We start from the raw sequence: 21,486 nt of genomic DNA, 5'->3' as shown, positions 1-21,486 counted from the left end.
TTTAAATGTGTTAGTAAATGCACTGCCATAAGGCCATAAGTTTTGAGCACCCCTGATCTAAAATAACAGTAATCAATATCCTATGTACATACATATGTATACATATGTATATGTATGGTTATCAAATAGTTTATGGTTTTGAATGGGCATCCATTAATAGTTATGATTAAAACTTCATTAAAGTCACTATTGCTTAAGCTTTTGAAGTATATGTATGTATGTATTTAACCACCACCAAAAGTTAAACGTAATTAAATCAGATCAAGAGTGCACCGCTGATGACGTCCTCCGAATCGCTTTTGCACTGCTGCAGGACGTCCAGTTCGCAGCTGCTGGTCAATCTGTTGAAGAACTGCCCCTGGTCGCACTCGCCCTCGATCTTTTGGCCGTGGACGCAGGTGAAGTATCCCCGGCAGTTGGCCGCATCCCGTGCCAGTTGGCCATGTCTTCCGTTGCACACGCCCACCCGTTCGCCGTTCTCCATGAGACAGGTGCCATCGTTCTGCCGGCAGATGCCCAAAAGGCTATCGAAGCTCTCCCCATTGCGACATCGCTGGGAGACGGGCTCGTCGTCGTCGCAGCTGGTGTACCGCCTGCAATCGCCCTGCTCCGCCACGGAGGCACCATTTCCGATGACGCCACAGATTCCGGCGAAGGTGGTGGCTACATCCTTGCAGATTCCGGTTGCATCTGCAGTCTTCTCCAGGCCACTCAGCTCCGACTGCCGGGTCTCTAGGGGCTTCTCCGTTGGGGCATCCCCATCCGCACTGACCTCATACGCCTGGCACTGCTGCAATGTGGCATTGAAGAAGTGGTCCGTGTAGCAGAGCTCATGGCGCAGTTTCCCAGAGACGCACAGATAGAAGTTGTTGCAGTTGGCCGGATCGGGCATTATATATCCATGTTTGCCCTCGCAGACCAACGGATCGGGGGGCACATGCTGGTTGTTGGGATCGTCGCCGCCGTCATCGGGAACGGATTCCACCAGTGGGCAGGAACCGTCGTCCGCAAGGCAGAGCAGTTGCTCCGAATCGAAGAAGGTTCCGGCGGCACAGCGCTGTGCGGTGGCCCTTCCTCCGACGCAGATGAAGTACCGGGTGCAGTCCGTCCGATTGGCCAGGAAGCTGCCATCCTGCAGGTTTCCACAACTGTAGACATAGCTGACATTGCCCTGCAGCTGACCATTGGCACACAGCTGAACGGCCTGCGATTCCGGTTCGCAGATGGAAAGCACCGGATTGAACTGATGCCGTGCGGGACACTCCACTGGAACGGCTAATCCCCTGACGCAAGCGTAGTACAGGTTGCAGTAGAGCTCGTGCGGCAGCTTCACTCCATGGAGACCGGAGCACAGCTTGGGGGCACTTTCCGAGTCGCTCGAATTCGAGTCCGAGCGGCACTGGCCGTGATCCACGCGGCAGATCGAGAGCAGGCTGTGAAAGTACTGGCCCTCGTCACACTGCAGCAGACTGGTGCCATTCTGGCTGGAGCAGCTGTAGTAGGATCGGCAATCCTCCGGATGAGCCACCAGCTTGTCATCTTGTCCCGAGCAAATGGCCAGCTGGCAGGAGCCATCGTTCGGTCGGCAGTATCCCTGGATGGCGTCGAAGAAGCTGCCAGAGGGGCAGCTCTGGGGGATGGCGGTCACCTGTTGCAGACAGAGGTAAAACCTGGTGCAATCCGTGGGATCGGGCACGCTCAGGCCATCCGGTTGACCCAGACACTGGTTCTCCGGGGCCAGATCCTTCGTCTTCGGTTGGCATTGCGATTGCAACTGACACCTGCCTAAATGGGCGGCGAAACTATGTCCCCTCAGGCAGCTGCCCAGATGCCACTCCTCCGCCTGGCAGTAGAGGAATGACTGGGAGCAGTTGCCTCCGAACTGCGACCGCAGTTCTCCCTCCCGACAGATGCGTCTCATCCCGTTGTCCTGGCAACTCCCATCGCTGGGCACACAGCCCAGCAGGGGCTCAAACTGCTCCCGTTCCTCACAGCGCTTCCTCGTCCACTGGCCACCAGAGCACAGCTCATAGCTGTGGCAACTGGCCACCAGGGATCTACTTTCCCCATCGGAGCAGTCACCCCCACTCTGCTCCGGCGGCAGGGAGCACTGGCCGGCATCGTTGGGCAGACAATAGTTGTGCTCCCGGCTGAAGTACATGCCCAGAGGACACTGGTGCAGCCACCAGGAGTTGTCCAGGCACATGAGGTAGCTCTGACAGCCTCCCGCCGCCGAGGGACGCACTGCCAGGTGCTGACAGTGCTGAGAGGAATACCCAGCTGTCTGGTTTCTGGCCCAACTGCAAATGGTCTGATTCCGGTCCTGCTCGTGGCCCTTGGGCAGTGGCAGACAGGATCCTATCACGGATGAGTAGTAGTGCTGCTTGGGGCAGTTTCGCAGACGCCACTTGCCACCGGAGCACCGGAAGTACTGCAGGCAGCTGCCACTTTTGGCCACAAGTGTCTGGGACTCACTGGAACTGCTGCAGGCCGGCAGATTCGATACCCTGGCGTAGGCACAGACCAAGTCATCGCGGGGCTCCAGGCAGCGTTGCTGCTCCGGGTTGTAGTACCGCTGGTCAGAGCAAGTGCGTCGCCGCCAGTGGCCATCGATGCAGACCTCGTACTGCGAACAGTTCGCTGGCACCGAACGCTTCTCATCCATGTCACATATCTATAAAAAATATTAAAGAATGTGACTTGATTTAATAATACATTTTTTTAAGATACAATATTAATATTATGGAGCTGTTGAGCTGCAGCCCATAGATTGGATTTATCGTGAAATAACAAGGGAAAAAGTTTGTACTAATTTTTAAAACATTTTTAAATGTACTATTAGACCGCTTTCAGTATCAGAATTTGTTGAAACTAACAGAAAATAACAGAACTGCTCTTGGTATTTTTAATGTTTCTACGGCAGAATGCATTTAATAGTATAGTTATAATGCCAAATACTATTTATATTTTTACGCAAAATTAAATCAAAATTCTTTTTCATTTCTATTCAAAGATCAGGGTCTCCATTAATTTTTTTTTTAAATAATATGCCCCCTCTTAAACTCCCCATCTCGTTGAAAATTTTCCCTTTATCTGACAGATGGACAAAATCCACATGTTCCATTCTATAGGTACACAAATGAAAAGCCGACATTTTGTAATTCATCTATTTTGAATTTATTATAGCGCATATGTGGGTAAGGTACATTATTGGGTATTAAATACGTATAGAAGTGGAACAAGCGGAACATTCACATAAACCGTAACTCATAGATAACAACTAATGTTATAGGGTAGAATAGGAGTATAGAAGGCTAGGCCGTGACCGGCTTAGAAGAGTGTGGGGAAGAATTTCTTGAACAGGGAGATGGACCTTACGTTTTCCTCCGTCTCCACGGAGCGCTTCTGGACGCTGTGGCTCGAGCAAAGGCCGAGTTCGGGGACGAATTCCTGCCCCTGGGCGCAGGGATGGTAGGTGACACTGATCTTTTCCTGGTCATCGCAGGAACAGAAGCCGGACTTGGTGTTTTGGGCGGCAAAGGGCTCGAACTGGCCTCGCCGGACGCACTCCATCAGGTTGCAGGAGATCATCGACATGGCGTCCTTCAGCTGACACAGTCCCTGGTCCTTGTCAAACGTGAATCCCTTCTCGCAATGGTGGAAGGAGGCCACGCCGTCGCAGGAGCAGAATCCTTCGGTGGTGTTCATCGCCTCAAAAGCCTCGAACGGAGCTCGCTTCAAGCAGTTGGTGTAGTCGCAGGCCGCGATCACACAGGATCCCACGTTATCCTCGTAAACGTGCTCGTCCGTACAGCCCACGAAGGTGGACAAGCCCACTTCCTGGCAGGTGCAGTAGCCCCTGGTCGTATTGGAGGCGGCAAAAGTGGCGGACAGAAGGGCACGGTTGTTGCATCGGGTGTGGTCGCAGATGCTGGAGGCTGTGATCTTGGAGGCCCCCGACAGACAGGCACCTACAACGGCGTCGTATTCCTCACCCGCCGCACAATCCTTGAAGACCGGAGTTCCGGCCACGCACAGGCAGAAGCCCTCAGTCGTGTTGAGAGCACTATAGGAGTAATAGTCGTCGGAGGTGCCGCATTGACCCGGTTTGCAAACGCACTCGGATGCCTGAAAGCCGTGAAATGAACCATGGATTAAACGAATAAGGAAGCTATCTTTGGTAAGCCAAAGTTTAGAAATTATAAGTGCATACATATTCTGATATATGAGCTTGTACCACTAATTATAAAAGGACACAAGTTGTAATGCCCCTGCAGTCATTACAAAAATGATTACAAATATATTGTTTTTATCATTAAGTAATGTACTTCAGATATATACGACAGCTATGGGATACCATCATCCATTTTTGATAATATTGAATAATTGAATAAAACCATTATATTAGAAAAAAACAGCAATCTGTTTTTTAAACGGAAAATGAAGTGCTTTTCAAACTTTTGACTAAGGATATATATTATATTAACTTACCGCCACCACTCCGCACCGCTCGTATTCAGGAAGGTACACCATATCGGGGCTGCACTGTTCCAGGAAGACCTCACCGTTATAGCAGTAGCAATAGGAGTTGCTATTCTCACTGGCCGAGTTCGTTGGGAAGGGCACGTAATCGCTCAAGGTGGCGCACTTGCTGGCATCGCATTCGCTGGTCACACAGCCATCCTGGAAAAGTTGCAACAATCATGTTAAATGTCTTAATTATACCCTAAGGTTGTGGTCTTACCACAGGCGTTTTGCAAATTGCCAGGGCCGTAGAGAATTCCTGTCCCTCGGGACAGGGGAAGTAGTTGGGCAGACCACCCTCGCAGTAGCAGAAGCCATCCTGTCCATCGTTGGGCAGGTAAGGTGTGTACTCTGCCAGGATATCACATTGTTCGGCATTGCACTTAGAGACAGCACAGGGATCCTGGCAATATACATAGTAATGTTTAGTTTGCTCCAATTTGCTCCAATTTGCTGATGAGATACACTTACCACTGGCTCGGAGCAAATTCCAACTTTTGAGTCGAAGACCAGGTCATCGGGACAGGCGAAGGAGATTGGGCAGTAGTTGAGGCAGTAGCAAAAGCTGGATGAATCGCCCTCCATGGGGAACATATCGTAGTCGGGCATGGTCTCGCAAATGCTGGCATCACAGCCATTTGCCGGACAAGTGGTTTCGCTCTGTGAATAATTATAACAACTAAAGAAAGCCGAACTACAATACATCATCGCTAACAAATGCATACCCCAGTGCTAACGCAACTAGCCAGATTAGAGTCATATTGGGAGTCGCCTGGACAGCTGGTGTACTGGGGAACCTCATCCACGCAGACGCAGAAGCCATCGGTAGTAGCCACGGCCGGAAGAGTATCGAAGTCCGACTTTCCCACACAGCCATTGGCGCAGCAACGTGGCTAGAATGGGGATAGGAAATCACAGTGTTAACTATTATTTGTTGGACTTATCTTAGGGACTTACATCAGCCTGGGGAATGAGGGCGCACTCGAGCTCCTCGCTGTCAAAGGTGTAGCCAATGGGGCAGGGCACTGAGACGGGATCGTTGGCGCGGCACAGGCAGAAACTATTCGGGTCCTCGTAATCCTGGGACACAAAGTACTCCGGTTGCCCGTTGCAGACCTGAGGATCGCAGTTTCCTGTCTGCAGTTGGACAAATAATGGGTTAATTATTTGGAAATATAACACACCTATACCACTTACGAAAGTGCAGCTCTCTTCAGTTTCGTCGTAGAACAAACCCGTGGGGCAGGAGTTGATATAACCGCCACCATCTTGGCAGATGCAAAAGGTCGAGGTGTCGTTATTCAGAGAAGGGTAAGTCGAGTACTCAGCGGCAGTCTTGCACACGTTCTGGTTGCAATCGGACTAGAGTTGGTTAAATGGATTTTTAAGATTAAAAGCATGATAAGATATATTATTATTGTTTTTCAGTATTATTCTAAACTTTTATGTATTAATTAAGAATATCTTTCAATATTTTCTCAAAGGTATTTCAAACAAATATGTCAAGAATACAATTGTTTTCAATACATAAAAAAATACATAAAACATTTTTGTGTATCGCTTATAGTATTATGACACTGCATTGAAGCTTTAATTGAGTGACGGTTTCATTAAAGTTCAGATGAGAATCTAGATGAGGATTTGGTTAAAGGGCCACAATCTCTTTTAAAAAGATTTAACTTTTTCTGATTTGTAATCGGAAGTCCTATAGCTTTTAATATTGTCTAAACTGGTTGTAATACTATATAATTTTTTAGCCACTACGATCAATTTTTGTTTCTTTAATTTCTAAAGAAATTTTTAAAATGTTTTTGAAGACAATAATGTTAAAAGTTTTCAAAGAAAAGCTATGTTATGTCATAGAGCTATAAGCTGGTATAATTAAATGTTATTTGATGCTATAAAGACCTGAAGTAACTTACACTGGGCTGGGACTGGCATATGCCCAGGACTGTTGAGTATCCAGAGTTGGCCGGACAGGATTCAATGGTCGCCACCTGGTTGAGGCAGTTGTAGAACTTGCTGGTGTCTCCGGCCACGGGATAGGTGGTGCCATCAGTGGCGGTGGCGCAGTTCTTGGCCGAGCACTCCACGGTGGCGGAGCAGAGACCAGTGGCGGAGTCGAAGGCCTCGCCGGCGTTGCACTGGACCACTTGGGCCACTCCGTCCGTGCACTTGAAGTACTTGGTGCAGATGGGGTGGGCCACGTTGCCGTTGCCGCAGGTGCAGGGATTGATGCACTTGGCGTTCACATCGACGGCGCACTCTCCATAGCCATTGTACCACTCGCTCGCCCCACATTTGTGCTCCGTGGCCAGGCCGTTCCAGCAGGTCAGGTAGCTGGTGCAGTCGGTCGGATTGGGCATTTGGTAGCCATTCGGCTTGTTGGAGCACACCCAGCAGGTGGCCTTGGTGTCCGGGGCACAGACGCCGCTGCAGTTCTTGAACACATTGCCCATGCCGCAGAGGCCCTCCACCAGCTGGCCATTCTCGCAGATCAGGTACTTGTCGCAATCGGTGGGATGACTCACGATGCTGCCCTGCTCGATGCCGCCCTCGCAGGTGCAGTCCTCCGCACTTCGTTTCTGGCGCGATCCACTCGACCTGTTTTCGGGGCAAACGTTGTCCGAGTCCGCCCGGCAGATGCCCACGGTGGCGTCGAAGTAGTAGTCGTTGGTACAGGTCTCGTCCTGCCACTGCCCATCGATGCAGACCTGGTAGCTCCAGCAGTTCTTGCCGCGGGCTGGCGGATCTCGTTCACTGCACTGGTCAGTAGTGATGGAGGTGATTTTTCTTGAAATGCACACATTATTCTCATCTACTTGGCATTCTTCCAGAACCGAGTTGAAGTAGCTACCAGCTGCACAGGGCGTTGAAGTCCAGGCGCCATTGACGCACTTGAAGTACTTCGTGCAGTCCTGGGCATCCAGGCTCACATCTCCGTCCGAGCAATCCACCACACAGCACTCGTTCCCCTCGTCCACCACACAAACGCCATGGGTGGCATTGAACATGTTGCCCTTGCCGCAGTCTCCGGCCACCAGGGTGCCATTGATGCAGATGTAGTACTTGCGACAGTTGTTCGGATAGGGAGTGAATTCGGTATTTTTGACGTCGCCACAGTCGCAGGACGTCGGCGGTTCTGTGGTGACCTCATCGCAGGGTTCGGTGGTTATGGTGGTTACCTCATCGCAGGGCTCGGTGGTTGTGGTCGTCAAATCATCACAGGGCTCGGTGGTTGTGGTCGTCGTATCATCGCAAGGAGCCTCCGTGGGACAAGGGCCGGGCACGCAGCCCCAGTCATTGTCAACGAAGTGGCTGCCTTCGGGACACTCCTGGACGGTGGCCGTGTTGTCGGAGCACACGTAATACACGGAGCAGCTGGACTTTTCGGCCACAGCCGATCCATCAGCCTTTCCAATGCAGAAGTTGACCCAGCACTGCGAGTTTCCAGTATCGACGGTGCAAGCACCAACCGAAGAGTTGAAGAAGCTGCCCAAGGCACAAGTCTGCAGGGTGGTCTTCGCATCCGAGCACTCATAGTAGCTGCCGCAGTTGTCCTCGTTTGGCAGGGAGATTCCGTTCACCTTATCGACGCACAGGTTCTGCCAGCAAGTGGCATTCGGATCCGGAATGCAGGCACTCAGTGTCTCGTTGAAGTAACTGCCGGAATCGCAGTTCTGCGGATAGGCCAACTGCTCATCGCAGATGTAGAACTCAGCACAGGAACCACTATTGGCCAGGTAAGCACCGTTCACCTCGTTGGTGCACAGATTGGTGGTCTGCACCAGATGGGATTGCAATTATATGGGTTGGGATAGAGAAAAGGTGATTATTTAGTAAGCCATTTCATTAGTTTTCAGTGAAAGACATAAAATGGACTATTAGATGAGCTAACCATTTTCAAACTAAGTGAGCCCCCTTGAAAGTAATCGGGTTTTAGTAGCACCATCTACCGAAAATGTACAATTATGCTAATAGCTTTTAAAATAAAAGTTCGATTTGAAACATTTTGTGTGTCTCGATAGTTTTTAGCCGAATAAATGTCAAAGTGACACAACAGATTTTCGCGATTTGTGGGCGTTAGACTGGGCGTGGCCACATTTTGGAACATAACTAGAAACTGCATGTACAATGCAAATTCTCCAGCTTTTAGAGTTTCCAAAATCTCGAAGTTCATACTGGCACATTTGACCGAATACCATATACCCTTTTACTAAAGGAGTGTCGGATGTAATCAAGTGTATAGTTTTTACCTCAGAAAGCGGAGCTACCAGGCTGAGCATGCACAGACCGCGTCCTGCATTGGAGCACTTGCCGGTCTTGGGATTGTACTCCTTGCCCAGCGGACACGTCACTGTGCGGACGGTGTTCTTCGAGGAGCAGCGGTAGTAGCTGGAGCAACTCTGGGGTTTCGGCCAATGCTTCGAGAGTCCTCGAATTTTCCGATATATACACTCAGGATCGGCGGCTCCAACGAGGGCAGCCACTGCAGTGAGTGTCACCACAGCTAGCAGAGTAACTGGAGATGGGAAAGAATGTTTAGAGTCCTATATACCATTAGGATCGTGCTCACCTTTCATTTTGTTCACTTGTATTATTCCACTTGTGATGGTCGAAATGTACTCCGCATCATTGCCAAAAATTTGATGCCTTTTATATACATACATCATTAGCGCTGACTGCCAGACTTAAGTTTCCCTTATCGCCTTCAATTATGTTGATCATGTTAGACATGCGCCCATCATGTCGGTCTAATTGAGGTGTGAACTCTGCGCCCTTAGTTCCTGGAAGTCATCACCTCTCGCGGTGTAGCCACTCCCCAAAATTTGGTGTTCGGAATTCGCAAAGTTATGAATGAATGTCACGAACATGGTCGTGTTCAAGCTCAAGATCACTCAAAAGTTACAAGGAAACCCAGTAGAGGAGAATAATGATTTTTAAGAGCATGCTATTCTTAGTACTTTATTTGCCTAGGCGCAGTGTTTGGCGCAGGTCTGGGTGATTGAATCCCAGAAAAGATCACTGGGGCAATCCTGGACGTACCCCACATCCCCGTTGCAGTGAATGTATAGATGGCAATCGTAGGGATGCGGCAGGAACTGGACTCCCTGATGAGCCCGACACGAGGCATTCGCATCCACGCTGGGAATGGGTTCGGTGGTTCCGTTCGTCTGTGAAAACGTGGACAAAGGAGTAGCAGTTGATTCACTCGGATTCGGTGGTTCTTCAGTTGGTGTCCCAGTGCTTCCCGGATCGTCCGAAGAGCTCTGTGAATCTTCAGATGTGGTTTCTGACGGGGCCTCAGTGGTGTCTTCCGATGGAACCGAGGGATCAGTAGTGGGATCATTGGGAACTGCTGATGTCTTCTCTGTAGATTGACCCGTGGGATCCGAGGGGTTTTCTGTGGTTTCATTCGTGGGATCCGACGATTCCCCAGTTGGTAGACCAGTGGGATCCGAGGGATTTTCAGTGGGATCCGAGGGATTTTCAGTGGGATCCGAGGGTTTTTCAGTGGGAACTTCTGTGGGTTGCGATGTTTCCTCAGTGGAAGCCGATGGATTTTCAGTTGGCTTCGATGGTTCTTCAGTAGGTGTGGCATCCGAAGGCTGTTGAGTGGGCACTTCAGTGGGTTTTCCCGTTGGATCCGATGGGTCCTCAGTTGAGTCGTCATCCGTGGGATCCCAGGGATCATCAGTGGGGTCATCAGGATCCTCTGTGGTAGTTGGAGCCTTAGTTGGGGTAATACATCTTCTCGCACTAAGGGCAGTTGCCAGGAGCATAAGCTGCAGCGACATCAATATCCAGACCACTTGAACCCAAAAATGTTTATCTTTAATGCAAACGGATATAATTCAGTTTCTCTTCCGGTACTTACATCTCATCGTAAGAACGATCAGTCGACTTGCAATTCAGGCCAACGAATACTACTCAGTTGACGGTGCATTTATACCATTTCTTACTGCATCAGATTCAGCCTTTAATTAGCATAAAACAAGACTCTAAAGTGTTCTCATTATCACCACCTTGGTCAAACATGATGAGACTGTTATAATTTGATTGATAATGAATTCAAAGTATAGAAGCAATCTAATAAAACAGGCACAATCAAAATATAGCAAGTGAAATCATTATGTCAAGTCATCTAAAGTTAAGATTCCGAAAAATGCTTTTCAGTTTGTTTAAATCTTAAAGCTCTTATAGAAAGAATGGGTCTTATGGTGCCTAATAATACCTTTACTATAAATGGCTAAGCTAGTCTCTTTGCGCCATTACAAACTTTACTTTGAATTTTTAACTTACAACTACCAATTTTAATTAAAACCAAATTATTGGCATTCCCTGTACATCAGGATTTCAAGATCAAGTAATTGACTTATCAGAAAGTTGTCGTGATTAGATAATAGGTGTACCAGTAACTGTTAAGATTATTATCAGTTCTGATGGGCTGGTGCAAACGGTAGTAAAGGTAGTGACTTTGTGATAATAAATAAACGGTATTCTAAACGGACAGTGACGACTTAAAGAAGATAACAATTTATATCTTTTAGTTGAGTTTGGACAAAATGTATAAAATTAAAATTAAAAATATATATATATAGACTTCCCGATATTGTTTTCCAAAATCATAGAAACTTAAATAGTTTGAACGATTGTCTAAACATTTATGATTTTTAATGAGAAAATTAATAGATATTAGTAAAACGTATTTGTTTTGGTATTGTTGAGAGCTGATTTTTATTGAACCTATTACACATTAAATGTGTGCTTTTGCGAAGAACGAATAAAAAAGTTAGTATTTAGTTTTGGCAAATATTTTTAACTTTTGCGTAATTTAATTTCCAGCTTTCAAGCTCCAACAGAAGAAGCATCGTCAAAGTTTATACTATAAGTTTAAAAACAATCAAGATATGTCGATTTACTAACAAATTTTGAGATTGTTCTTATATCAACTATAAAACGGAAAAACACTAAAGTGTCGGGTTAAATGCGTATATGGTAAACCAAAAAGTCATACCGGCTTATCTTTTTATTTTTAGATTACTTCCTTGACAGCCCACCGATTTTTAAAAAATGAAAACCTGGTTTTTTAAATGTATATTATTACTATTATATATTTATGCGTAAATCGTTTTCCGATTTTAATAAAACTAAAATCGTAATTCTGAACTGTCAAATTATAAATAAGTCAAAAAGAATAAAAAAAATTAGAAAATAGAAAAATTACATTTGTTCAACATATATTTTTATACCCTTGCAGAGGGTATTATAATTTCAGTCAGAAGTTTGCAACGCAGTGAAGGAGACGTTTCCGACCCTATAAAGTATATATATTCTTGATCAGCATCACTAGTAGAGTCGATCTAGCCATGTCCGTCTGTCCGTCTGTCCGTCCGTCTGTCCGTCCGTCTGTCCGTCTGTCCGTCTGTCCGTCCGTTTATATGCAAACTAGTCTCTCAGTTTTAAAGCTATCTGCATGAAACTTTCCCAAAAGTTGTCTTTCTATTGCAGGTAGTATATAAGTCGGAACGAGCCGGATCGGACGACTATAGCATATAGCTCCCATAGGAACAATCGGAAAAATAAATGAAAAAAAATTATAACTTTGCTGTTTTTTATTTTTTTGTTTAGTTCTTCGACATATAGTAATGGTTAAATATTTCCGATTTACGGTTTAAATTTCATCAAAATCGGTCGACTATAGCATATAGCTCCCATTAGCACAATCGGAAAAATAATTGAAAAAACATTATAACTTTGCTGTTTTTTAATTTTTTGTTTAGTTCTTCGACATTTAGTAATGGTTAAATATTTCAGAATTATGTTTTAAATTTCATCAAAATCGGACGACTATAGCATATAGCTCCCATAGGAACAATCGGAAAAATAAATGAAAAAAAATTATAACTTTTTTGTTTTTTAATTTTTTGTTTAGTTCTTCGACATATAGCAATGTTAATTATTTCAGAATTATGGTTTAAATTTTATCAAAATCGGACGTCTATATCATATAGCTCCCATAGAAATAATAAAAATATATAAAATAACTATATAATAATTGAGCTGCAAATCATCATAGTTTCAATGTTTTTCAGCATATACTCAAGTAAATCATAATTTAAATGTTTTCAAAAGTATTTAATTCATGCAATAGCTGCAAGGGTATATGAACTTCGGCTTGCCGAAGTTTGCTTTCTTTCTTGTTTTTTTATATTTTTATTGTTTCTATGGAAACTTTAAGTTATAGTCGTCCGATTTTGATGAACGATGGACATGGCTAGACCGACTCTGACGCTGATCAAGAATATATATACATTATAGGGTCGGAAACGTCTCTGAAATTATAATACCCTCTGCAAGGGTATAAAAACCTAAAAAAAAGTATTAGCACTTAAACGTTTCGCCGTTCAACTAGGGACTTCCCCTAGTTACACAAAAAAGTAATTAATTACTTATCTTTTAGGTTTAAACTTGAATTGTTTTTGCGACTTTATTAATATTGAATTTATAAGGCTAATATTGGAATTTATAAGGCTATGATCTAAGTTGTCTAAACTTAATTACTTCGAAATATAATTAGTTTAAAATGTCTATGACAACATTTATATGTAGAGCACTTCGTAGTGTACATTGTACAAGCAATATTAACTTTTTTTCTGATACGCAATTTACGTGTTTCCGGATTCAGTTGAAGTAACTGAGGCGTTTAAAATTCCCAGAACACTTAGTGTTTAAATGTAAGTCAATATACGTGAGGACGGCCGATAAAGTGTACTAATTAAAAAATCAAAAACCAAATACTCAGTAAGAACTCAAATGAATACAATACTATGCAATACTTAAAGTAGTTGTTTTTAAAAAGTTATACCTTTTTATACCCTTGCAGAGGGTATTATAATTTCAGTCAGAAGTTTGCAAGTAAATCATAATTTTAAAGTTTTTTTAAAAATGTTTAATTCCTGCAATAGCTGCTTTCTTTCTTGTTTTTATTAATTTTGAACAATTTAATTTGGTATTTTAATTTTTATTTCATTGTTTATCTTTAGTATTAATTTCAGAGGGTACATCTTTGTCGATGATATTGTAAAGTCGTACAATGCAGTCAACATTGTTGAAAATTGCGAAACAATAAATTGATAATAGGAGCAAAACCTGATTTCCTTTGGCTATCAATACTCGTGTAAATAAAATAGATTAGACAGATAAATAAGAAGAGTAGTTCAGTATAAACGGAAAGCCAATGCTATATAAGCACGGATCGTCAGTAAAAAGTTATACTTTGGCGAAACGACCCATTAAAAAACATGAGAGGTAATTTAAAATTGCTGTCCTATTGTAAAAAAATATTGTTTTTCTTCATTTATACACTTATTACAGGCTTTCATATTATTGGATTGTTTGCTCTCTTTGTGAGTTCAACGGCGTTCGGTGAAGAAGATACTTCCACTATGTCTGCAACAGATGAAACTACGGAGGTTCCTACAACAACGTTGCCACCACCTGTCCTGTGTGATGACGAAGACCAATTTCTTCCAGCACCTGACTGCAGGCAATACTATCAATGCCTGAACGGAGAGGGAATCTTAAAAATGTGTCCAGACGGACTGTATTGGGATCCTGAACTCAATGTGTGCGCCTGGGAGTCGCAGTACTGTACCGATGAAGGAAATGAGACCACGAAGTCACCATCCTTGAGCTGTGCCTCTGGACTGCCATTTTTACCCTATCCGCCCGATTGCACAAAATTTATCCAATGTGTCTATAACATTGGGTTCAAACTTAGCTGTCCAAACGGACTGTACTGGAACCAACCTCTCCAGGCGTGTGACTATACTTGCGACAATGAAGTAAAATTCTCTGACGACTACGAGGTGCAATAACCGCTATTAAATGAAGTAGAATTTTGTAAGCACACGAAAAAATGTACATACATAATAAACAAAATAAAGAAAAACAATTGAACGTAATTGGTTTTCAGTAGACGGCTGCTCAATTGAGTTCCTCTTAAAGATAACGGGCTTCGCAAAAAAAATACCAGATAAGTGGGGAATGAGCTTTCATTGGGTTATAAATATTGAATGCACACAGCGCAGGTATCATTTGACCAAATGTCTCTATAAAACTCGAACGTTAATCGGTTACAATGAATTATTATAAGTCGTCCTGTAGGTATTTTATACTATGTGTGGTTTTAACAGTGGTACTTACAAAAAAAGTGCATGCAAAGCCCGACCAAACAGAAACTTTTCAAGTGCAAGGCAATAAAATTAATAAAGGCATACCTATTAAATATTCTTTTAATAGTAATTTGTCTCATGATAAAAATAATCTTAATAAATCACAGAAACAAGATGTTGGGGCACTAAAAGAAAAAACAAGAAACACAACGAACAATACAAATGAAATAAAAGTGTTAACAAAAAAAAGTTCATTACCGACTCAAGTCCAAAGTAATACAACCGGAACACATTTAATGCTAAACCCTGAAGAAAACAGTTCGTCTAAGGATGGCATAACTCCGGTCGAATCTACTACAACCGAAACTGAAAAGAGCACCACGATTGGGGATTCCACACCCATTCCTGACGAAAGTACTACAGCTGCGCAGGACTCAACGAATATTCCTGAAGATAGCACGACAATAGATAATCCGACAACTCTTCCGGACGAAAGTACAACAGTTGAGTCTCAAGAAAGTACCACGGTTGAGGATACCACTCCCATTCCCGACGAAAGTTCTACAGCCGCCCAGGACTCAACGAATATTCCTGAAGATAGCACGACAATAGATAATGCGACTACTCTTCCGGACGAAAGTACCACGGTTGAGGATTCCACACCCATTCCTGAAGAAAGTACTACAGCTGCCCAGGACTCAACGAATATTCCTGAAGAAAGCACGACAATAGATGATGCAACTACTCTTCCAGACGAAACTACAACAGCTGAACCTCAAGAAAGTACCACGGTTGAGGATTCCACACCCATTCCTGAAGAAAGTACTACAGCTGCCCAGGACTCAACGAATATTCCTGAAGATAGCACGACAATAGATAATGCGACTACTCTTCCGGACGAAAGTACCACGGTTGAGGATTCCACACCCATTCCTGAAGAAAGTACTACAGCCGCCCAGGACTCAACGAATATTCCTGAAGATAGCACCACAATAGATAATGCGACTACTCTTCCGGACGAAAGTACCACGGTTGAGGATTCCACACCCATTCCTGAAGAAAGTACTACAGCTGCCCAGGACTCAACGAATATTCCTGAAGATAGCACGACAATAGATAATGCGACTACTCTTCCGGACGAAAGTACCACGGTTGAGGATTCCACACCCATTCCTGAAGAAAGTACTACAGCTGCCCAGGACTCAACGAATATTCCTGAAGATAGTACGACAAAGGAAGATGCAACCACTCTTCCGGTTGAAACTACAACAGCTGAACCTCAAGAAAGTACCACGGTTGAGGATTCCACACCCATTCCTGAAGAAAGTACTACAGCTGCCCAGGACTCAACGAATATTCCTGAAGATAGCACGACAAAGGAAGATGCAACCACTCTTCCGGTTGAAACTACAACAGCTGAACCTCAAGAAAGTACCACGGTTGAGGATACCACTCCCATTCCCGACGAAAGTACTACAGCTGCCCAGGACTCAACGAATATTCCTGAAGATAGCACGACAATAGATAATGCGACTACTCTTCCGGACGAAAGTACCACGGTTGAGGATTCCACACCCATTCCTGAAGAAAGTACTACAGCTGCCCAGGACTCAACGAATATTCCTGAAGATAGCACGACAATGGATAATGCAACTACTCTTCCGGACGAAAATACAACAGCTGAACCTCAAGAAAGTACTACGGTTGAGGATACCACTCCCATTCCCGACGAAAGTACTACAGCTGCCCAGGACTCAACGAATATTCCTGAAGATAGCACGACAATAGATGATGCAACTACTCTTCCGGACGAAACTACAACAGCTGAACCTCAAGAAAGTACCACGGTTGAGGATTCCACACCCATTCCTGAAGAAAGTACTACAGCTGCCCAGGACTCAACGAATATTCCAGAAGATAGCACGGCAATAGATAATGCGACTACTCTTCCGGACGAAAGTACCACGGTTGAGGATTCCACACCCATTCCTGAAGAAAGTACTACAGCTGCCCAGGACTCAACGAATATTCCTGAAGAAAGCACGACAATAGATGATGCAACTACTCTTCCGGACGAAAGTACAACAGTTGAGTCTCAAGAAAGTACCACGGTTGAGAATTCCACACCCATTCCCGACGAAAGTACTACAGCCGCCCAGGACTCAACGAATATTCCTGAAGATAGCACGACAATAGATGATGCAACTACTCTTCCGGACGAAAGTACCACGGTTGAGGATTCCACACCCATTCCTGACGAAAGTACTACAGCTGCCCAGGACTCAACGAATATTCCTGAAGATAGTACGACAAAGGAAGATGTAACCACTCTTCCGGTTGAAACTACAACAGCTGAACCTCAAGAAAGTACCACGGTTGAGAATTCCACACCCATTCCCGACGAAAGTACTACAGCCGCCCAGGACTCAACGAATATTCCTGAAGATAGCACCACAATAGATAATGCGACTACTCTTCCGGACGAAAGTACCACGGTTGAGGATTCCACACCCATTCCTGAAGAAAGTACTACAGCTGCCCAGGACTCAACGAATATTCCTGAAGATAGCACGACAATAGATAATGCGACTACTCTTCCGGACGAAAGTACCACGGTTGAGGATTCCACACCCATTCCTGACGAAAGTACTACAGCTGCCCAGGACTCAACGAATATTCCTGAAGATAGTACGACAAAGGAAGATGTAACCACTCTTCCGGTTGAAACTACAACAGCTGAACCTCAAGAAAGTACCACGGTTGAGAATTCCACACCCATTCCCGACGAAAGTACTACAGCCGCCCAGGACTCAACGAATATTCCTGAAGATAGCACCACAATAGATAATGCGACTACTCTTCCGGACGAAAGTACCACGGTTGAGGATTCCACACCCATTCCTGAAGAAAGTACTACAGCTGCCCAGGACTCAACGAATATTCCTGAAGATAGCACGACAATAGATAATGCGACTACTCTTCCGGACGAAAGTACCACGGTTGAGGATTCCACACCCATTCCTGAAGAAAGTACTACAGCTGCCCAGGACTCAACGAATATTCCTGAAGATAGCACGACAATAGATAATGCGACTACTCTTCCGAACGAAAGAACAACAGCTGAGCCTCAAGAAAGTACCACGGCTGAGGATTCCACACCCATTACTGAAGAAAGTACTACAGCTGCCCAGGACTCAACGAATATTCCTGAAGATAGCACGACAATAGATAATGCGACTACTCTTCCGGACGAAAGTACCACGGTTGAGGATTCCACACCCATTCCTGAAGAAAGTACTACAGCTGCCCAGGACTCAACGAATATTCCTGAAGATAGTACGACAAAGGAAGATGCAACCACTCTTCCGGTTGAAACTACAACAGCTGAACCTCAAGAAAGTACCACGGTTGAGGATTCCACACCCATTCCTGAAGAAAGTACTACAGCTGCCCAGGACTCAACGAATATTCCTGAAGATAGCACGACAAAGGAAGATGCAACCACTCTTCCGGTTGAAACTACAACAGCTGAACCTCAAGAAAGTACCACGGTTGAGGATTCCACACCCATTCCTGAAGAAAGTACTACATCTGCCCAGGACTCAACGAATATTCCTGAAGATAGCACGACAATAGATAATGCGACTACTCTTCCGAACGAAAGAACAACAGCTGAGCCTCAAGAAAGTACCACGGCTGAGGATTCCACACCCATTACTGAAGAAAGTACTACAGCTGCCCAGGACTCAACGAATATTCCTGAAGATAGCACGACAATAGATAATGCGACTACTCTTCCGGACGAAAGTACCACGGTTGAGGATTCCACACCCATTCCTGAAGAAAGTACTACAGCTGCCCAGGACTCAACGAATATTCCTGAAGATAGTACGACAAAGGAAGATGCAACCACTCTTCCGGTTGAAACTACAACAGCTGAACCTCAAGAAAGTACCACGGTTGAGGATTCCACACCCATTCCTGAAGAAAGCACTACAGCTGCCCAGGACTCAACGAATATTCCTGAAGATAGCACGACAAAGGAAGATGCAACCACTCTTCCGGTTGAAACTACAACAGCTGAACCTCAAGAAAGTACCACGGTTGAGGATACCACTCCCATTCCCGACGAAAGTACTACAGCTGCCCAGGACTCAACGAATATTCCTGAAGATAGTACGACAAAGGAAGATGCAACCACTCTTCCGGTTGAAACTACAACAGCTGAACCTCAAGAAAGTACCACGGTTGAGGATACCACTCCCATTCCCGACGAAAGTACTACAGCTGCCCAGGACTCAACGAATATTCCTGAAGATAGCACGACAATAGATGATGCAACTACTCTTCCGGACGAAACTACAAAAGCCGAACCTCAAGAAAGTACCACGGTTGAAGATTCCACACCCATTCCTGAAGAAAGTACTACAGCTGCCCAGGACTCAACGAACATTCCTGAAGATAGCACGACAATAGATAATGCGACTACTCTTCCGGACGAAAGTACCACGGTTGAGGATTCCACACCCATTCCTGAAGAAAGTACTACAGCTGCCCAGGACTCAACGAATATTCCTGAAGATAGCACGACAATAGATGATGCAACTACTCTTCCGGTTGAAACTACAACAGCTGAACCTCAAGAAAGTACCACGGTTGAGGATTCCACACCCATTCCTGACGAAAGTACTACAGCTGCTAAAGATAGCACGACAATAGAGGATGCCACCACTCTTCCCGACGAAACCACCACAGCTGAAACTGAAAAGAGCACCACTACGATTGAGGTTTCAACATCCATTCCCAGCGATAGTAGTACTGTTGACCAAGATTCTACGAAAGGTACAGAAGAAAATACTACAGACTCTACATTTAAGCCCGGAGAAAGCTCTACGATCGCGAATTCAACTCCGATGCCGGATAAAAGTACCACTGTAGACGATACTACCAGTAGTTTTATTTCGTCAACGCAAGAAACAACTCCATCTTATTCAAGTTCAACATCATCTTCCCCTGACACCACGTCGTCAACTTTACCACCGCTTTCTTGCAGTAGCGGGAACTCATACTTACCCCATCCAACAAACTGCCACAAATTTATACAGTGTAGTAATGGAAACGAATTTATTATGGATTGCCCGGCTAATCTCTATTGGGACTATCAAAACTTAGCCTGCAGTAGGAAACCTAGTGTTTGCTTCAACAGTGAGGAAAATGCGAAACCAGAAGAAAAGACTTGCGGCCCTGGAGTAGATTTCCTTGTTCACCCAACGGACTGTACCAAATATTTGCAATGCAGTAACGGCGAGCCATTGGAGCGTAAGTGTCCCGATCCTCTTTATTGGAACCCAGAAATTTCCGTCTGTGATTGGTCAAACAAGTACTGCAACAATCTGCGAGCAAATGAATCGATTTCATGTGCAGTGGGAATGAATTTTGATGTTTTTCAAGGCGATTGTTCAAAATACATAAAGTGCTTTGGCTTGAGGGGTATCGTAATGAGTTGTAGTTTAGGACTTTACTGGAATCCTGTCAGCGAATTATGCGAAAATTCGCAGCGATTCTGCACATAAGTGTAAGTTTAATATTTTCTTAATCCCATGCATAATAAATAACATAGTTTTTAATATTTGTTTACAGAATCTTTGCAGATAAATAGCATTCTTTGATTGACCTTCAGAAAACAATTTTAACTCAGTAAAACCAATTAATAGTAATGATTTAAAATGTATTTATTTTGCTGGATCTTCGATCCGTTTATATAATAAAATTAAAAAAATATAAAAAATTAAAAACAAAACTTATAAATAATAAATGTATTTATTTTCATATACTTTAGATTTAAAAATAAATTATAAGCAGTTGTTTTATTTATTATTATTTATTATCGCTTTAAAAAATGAAAAAAAAACAATCATTTGTATTTTATTCATGCTTTTGAGATGTTCTAAATAGATTTCCTTTTTGGATGTATGCAAATTTATTTCAATAGACTGCGGCTTGGTACTTTTTTATACCCTTTTAACGGAGAAAAGAGAAGTATATTCAAATCTAAATAATGTTGTCAGTAGACTTACAATTTTATCTTAAAACCACTGTTTCAAAAGCATATAGCATGTGAAACTCGTTTTACATTCAAAAAGAAAATTGGAAATTATTATTGTAATAAGGACTAGGTTCTCGGTAACTCTCAACAAAGGGAATTCTATAGTCAGAACACTCGGGTTTTAAAATTCCTACCCATTATTTGTTGATCTTATCAATCTAGGCTTCAATTAAAAATATTACTAGCCTTGAAACACACCCCATACAGCCGATGGGCCTTTGAAAAATTTAAATTTAATGCTTGAGTTCAATTTAAGCACATGGTGTCATAGAAGCTTTCAGCCGATAAGAGAATAGCCGAACTCAAAATTGAATGGGGGCTTGTAGATGTTGCTCTATATATAGATATGACGATGGACAGGCTAACCAGAAAGTGAACGCAAATTTCGGTGTCAGAGGTTATCAAGGCAAATTACTTCCGCCAATTTTTGATTTGTTAAAAATCAAAATTAAACATATGGAAATTAGCGGCTTGGGAAATTGAAGCCTAAATTAATGAAACGTTCACCAGACGCAAAAAGGGAACACATTTGCCAAGCGTATGAGTTGGGGGCAGGGACACACTTGAAAATGTATCCATGAGATATACAATTGCGTATCTTTATATGCAAATAAATGCCAGCACATTTCCCTAAATGGGTCAAAAGAGTGCCCCATCCGTTGGCGAAGACTATGATGT

At 44.0% G+C, this 21,486-nt stretch overlaps 4 protein-coding genes across 20 annotated transcripts; 2 read left to right on the top strand and 2 right to left on the bottom strand.

Moving 5' to 3' along the window:
- Positions 1-241: 241 nt before the first annotated feature.
- LOC108142712 lies at positions 242-9,166 on the bottom strand. Its single transcript, XM_017266731.1, has 11 exons — positions 9,101-9,166; positions 8,781-9,046; positions 6,447-8,306; positions 5,722-5,886; positions 5,482-5,661; positions 5,250-5,417; positions 4,996-5,184; positions 4,745-4,927; positions 4,492-4,683; positions 3,379-4,128; positions 242-2,674 (listed from the first exon to the last, which is right to left on the bottom strand). The coding sequence occupies exons 1-11, from the start codon at positions 9,105-9,107 to the stop codon at positions 257-259; spliced, it is 6,378 nt and encodes a 2,125-aa protein (XP_017122220.1). The 5' UTR covers positions 9,108-9,166; the 3' UTR covers positions 242-256.
- Positions 9,167-9,461: 295 nt separating this feature from the next.
- Positions 9,462-10,517, bottom strand: LOC108142711 (cell surface glycoprotein 1). Of its 2 annotated transcripts, none has more exons than XM_017266730.2 (2): positions 10,403-10,517; positions 9,462-10,336 (listed from the first exon to the last, which is right to left on the bottom strand). In XM_017266730.2, exons 1-2 carry the CDS (start codon positions 10,407-10,409, stop codon positions 9,498-9,500), a joined length of 846 nt encoding a protein of 281 aa, XP_017122219.1. In that variant the 5' UTR covers positions 10,410-10,517; the 3' UTR covers positions 9,462-9,497. The 2 variants fall into 2 exon arrangements, with proteins under 2 accessions (XP_017122219.1, XP_017122218.1); XM_017266729.2 differs by having other exon boundaries at positions 9,462-10,357; positions 10,403-10,470.
- Positions 10,518-13,747: 3,230 nt separating this feature from the next.
- Positions 13,748-14,487, top strand: LOC108142191 (probable endochitinase). The gene is made up of 2 exons (XM_017265876.2): positions 13,748-13,836; positions 13,903-14,487. The coding sequence occupies exons 1-2, from the start codon at positions 13,830-13,832 to the stop codon at positions 14,403-14,405; spliced, it is 510 nt and encodes a 169-aa protein (XP_017121365.2). The 5' UTR covers positions 13,748-13,829; the 3' UTR covers positions 14,406-14,487.
- Positions 14,488-14,641: 154 nt separating this feature from the next.
- LOC121467104 (mucin-12) lies at positions 14,642-20,436 on the top strand. 16 transcript variants are annotated; one of them, XM_041708230.1, is made up of 3 exons: positions 14,642-15,355; positions 15,500-20,277; positions 20,343-20,436. In XM_041708230.1, the coding sequence occupies exons 1-2, from the start codon at positions 14,669-14,671 to the stop codon at positions 20,273-20,275; spliced, it is 5,463 nt and encodes a 1,820-aa protein (XP_041564164.1). In that variant the 5' UTR covers positions 14,642-14,668; the 3' UTR covers positions 20,276-20,277; positions 20,343-20,436. The 16 variants fall into 16 exon arrangements, with proteins under 16 accessions (XP_041564164.1, XP_041564170.1, XP_041564161.1 ...); XM_041708236.1 differs by having other exon boundaries at positions 14,642-15,619; positions 16,004-20,277; XM_041708227.1 differs by having other exon boundaries at positions 14,642-15,803; positions 15,924-20,277.
- The last annotated feature ends 1,050 nt before the right edge of the window (positions 20,437-21,486 follow it).

This window comes from Drosophila elegans, unplaced genomic scaffold (assembly GCF_018152505.1).
Source record: "Drosophila elegans isolate 14027-0461.03 unplaced genomic scaffold, ASM1815250v1 contig_208, whole genome shotgun sequence".
NCBI lineage: Eukaryota > Metazoa > Arthropoda > Insecta > Diptera > Drosophilidae > Drosophila > Drosophila elegans.
Note: the sequence above shows the minus strand (reverse complement) of the source record. Positions and strands in the feature narration are given on the sequence as shown.

Excerpts from the sequence above, each read along its gene's own strand:
- LOC108142712 (XM_017266731.1), bottom strand. Across the intron at positions 5,887-6,446 it reads TATGCCAGTCCCAGCCCAGT|TCCGATTGCAACCAGAACGT; the intron begins GTAAGTTACTTC and ends AACCAACTCTAG. Across the intron at positions 5,185-5,249 it reads CTAGTTGCGTTAGCACTGGG|AGCGAAACCACTTGTCCGGC; the intron begins GTATGCATTTGT and ends AATTATTCACAG.
- LOC121467104 (XM_041708223.1), top strand. The coding sequence starts at position 14,669 with ATGAATTATTATAAGTCGTCCTGTAGGTATTTTATACTATGTGTGGTT.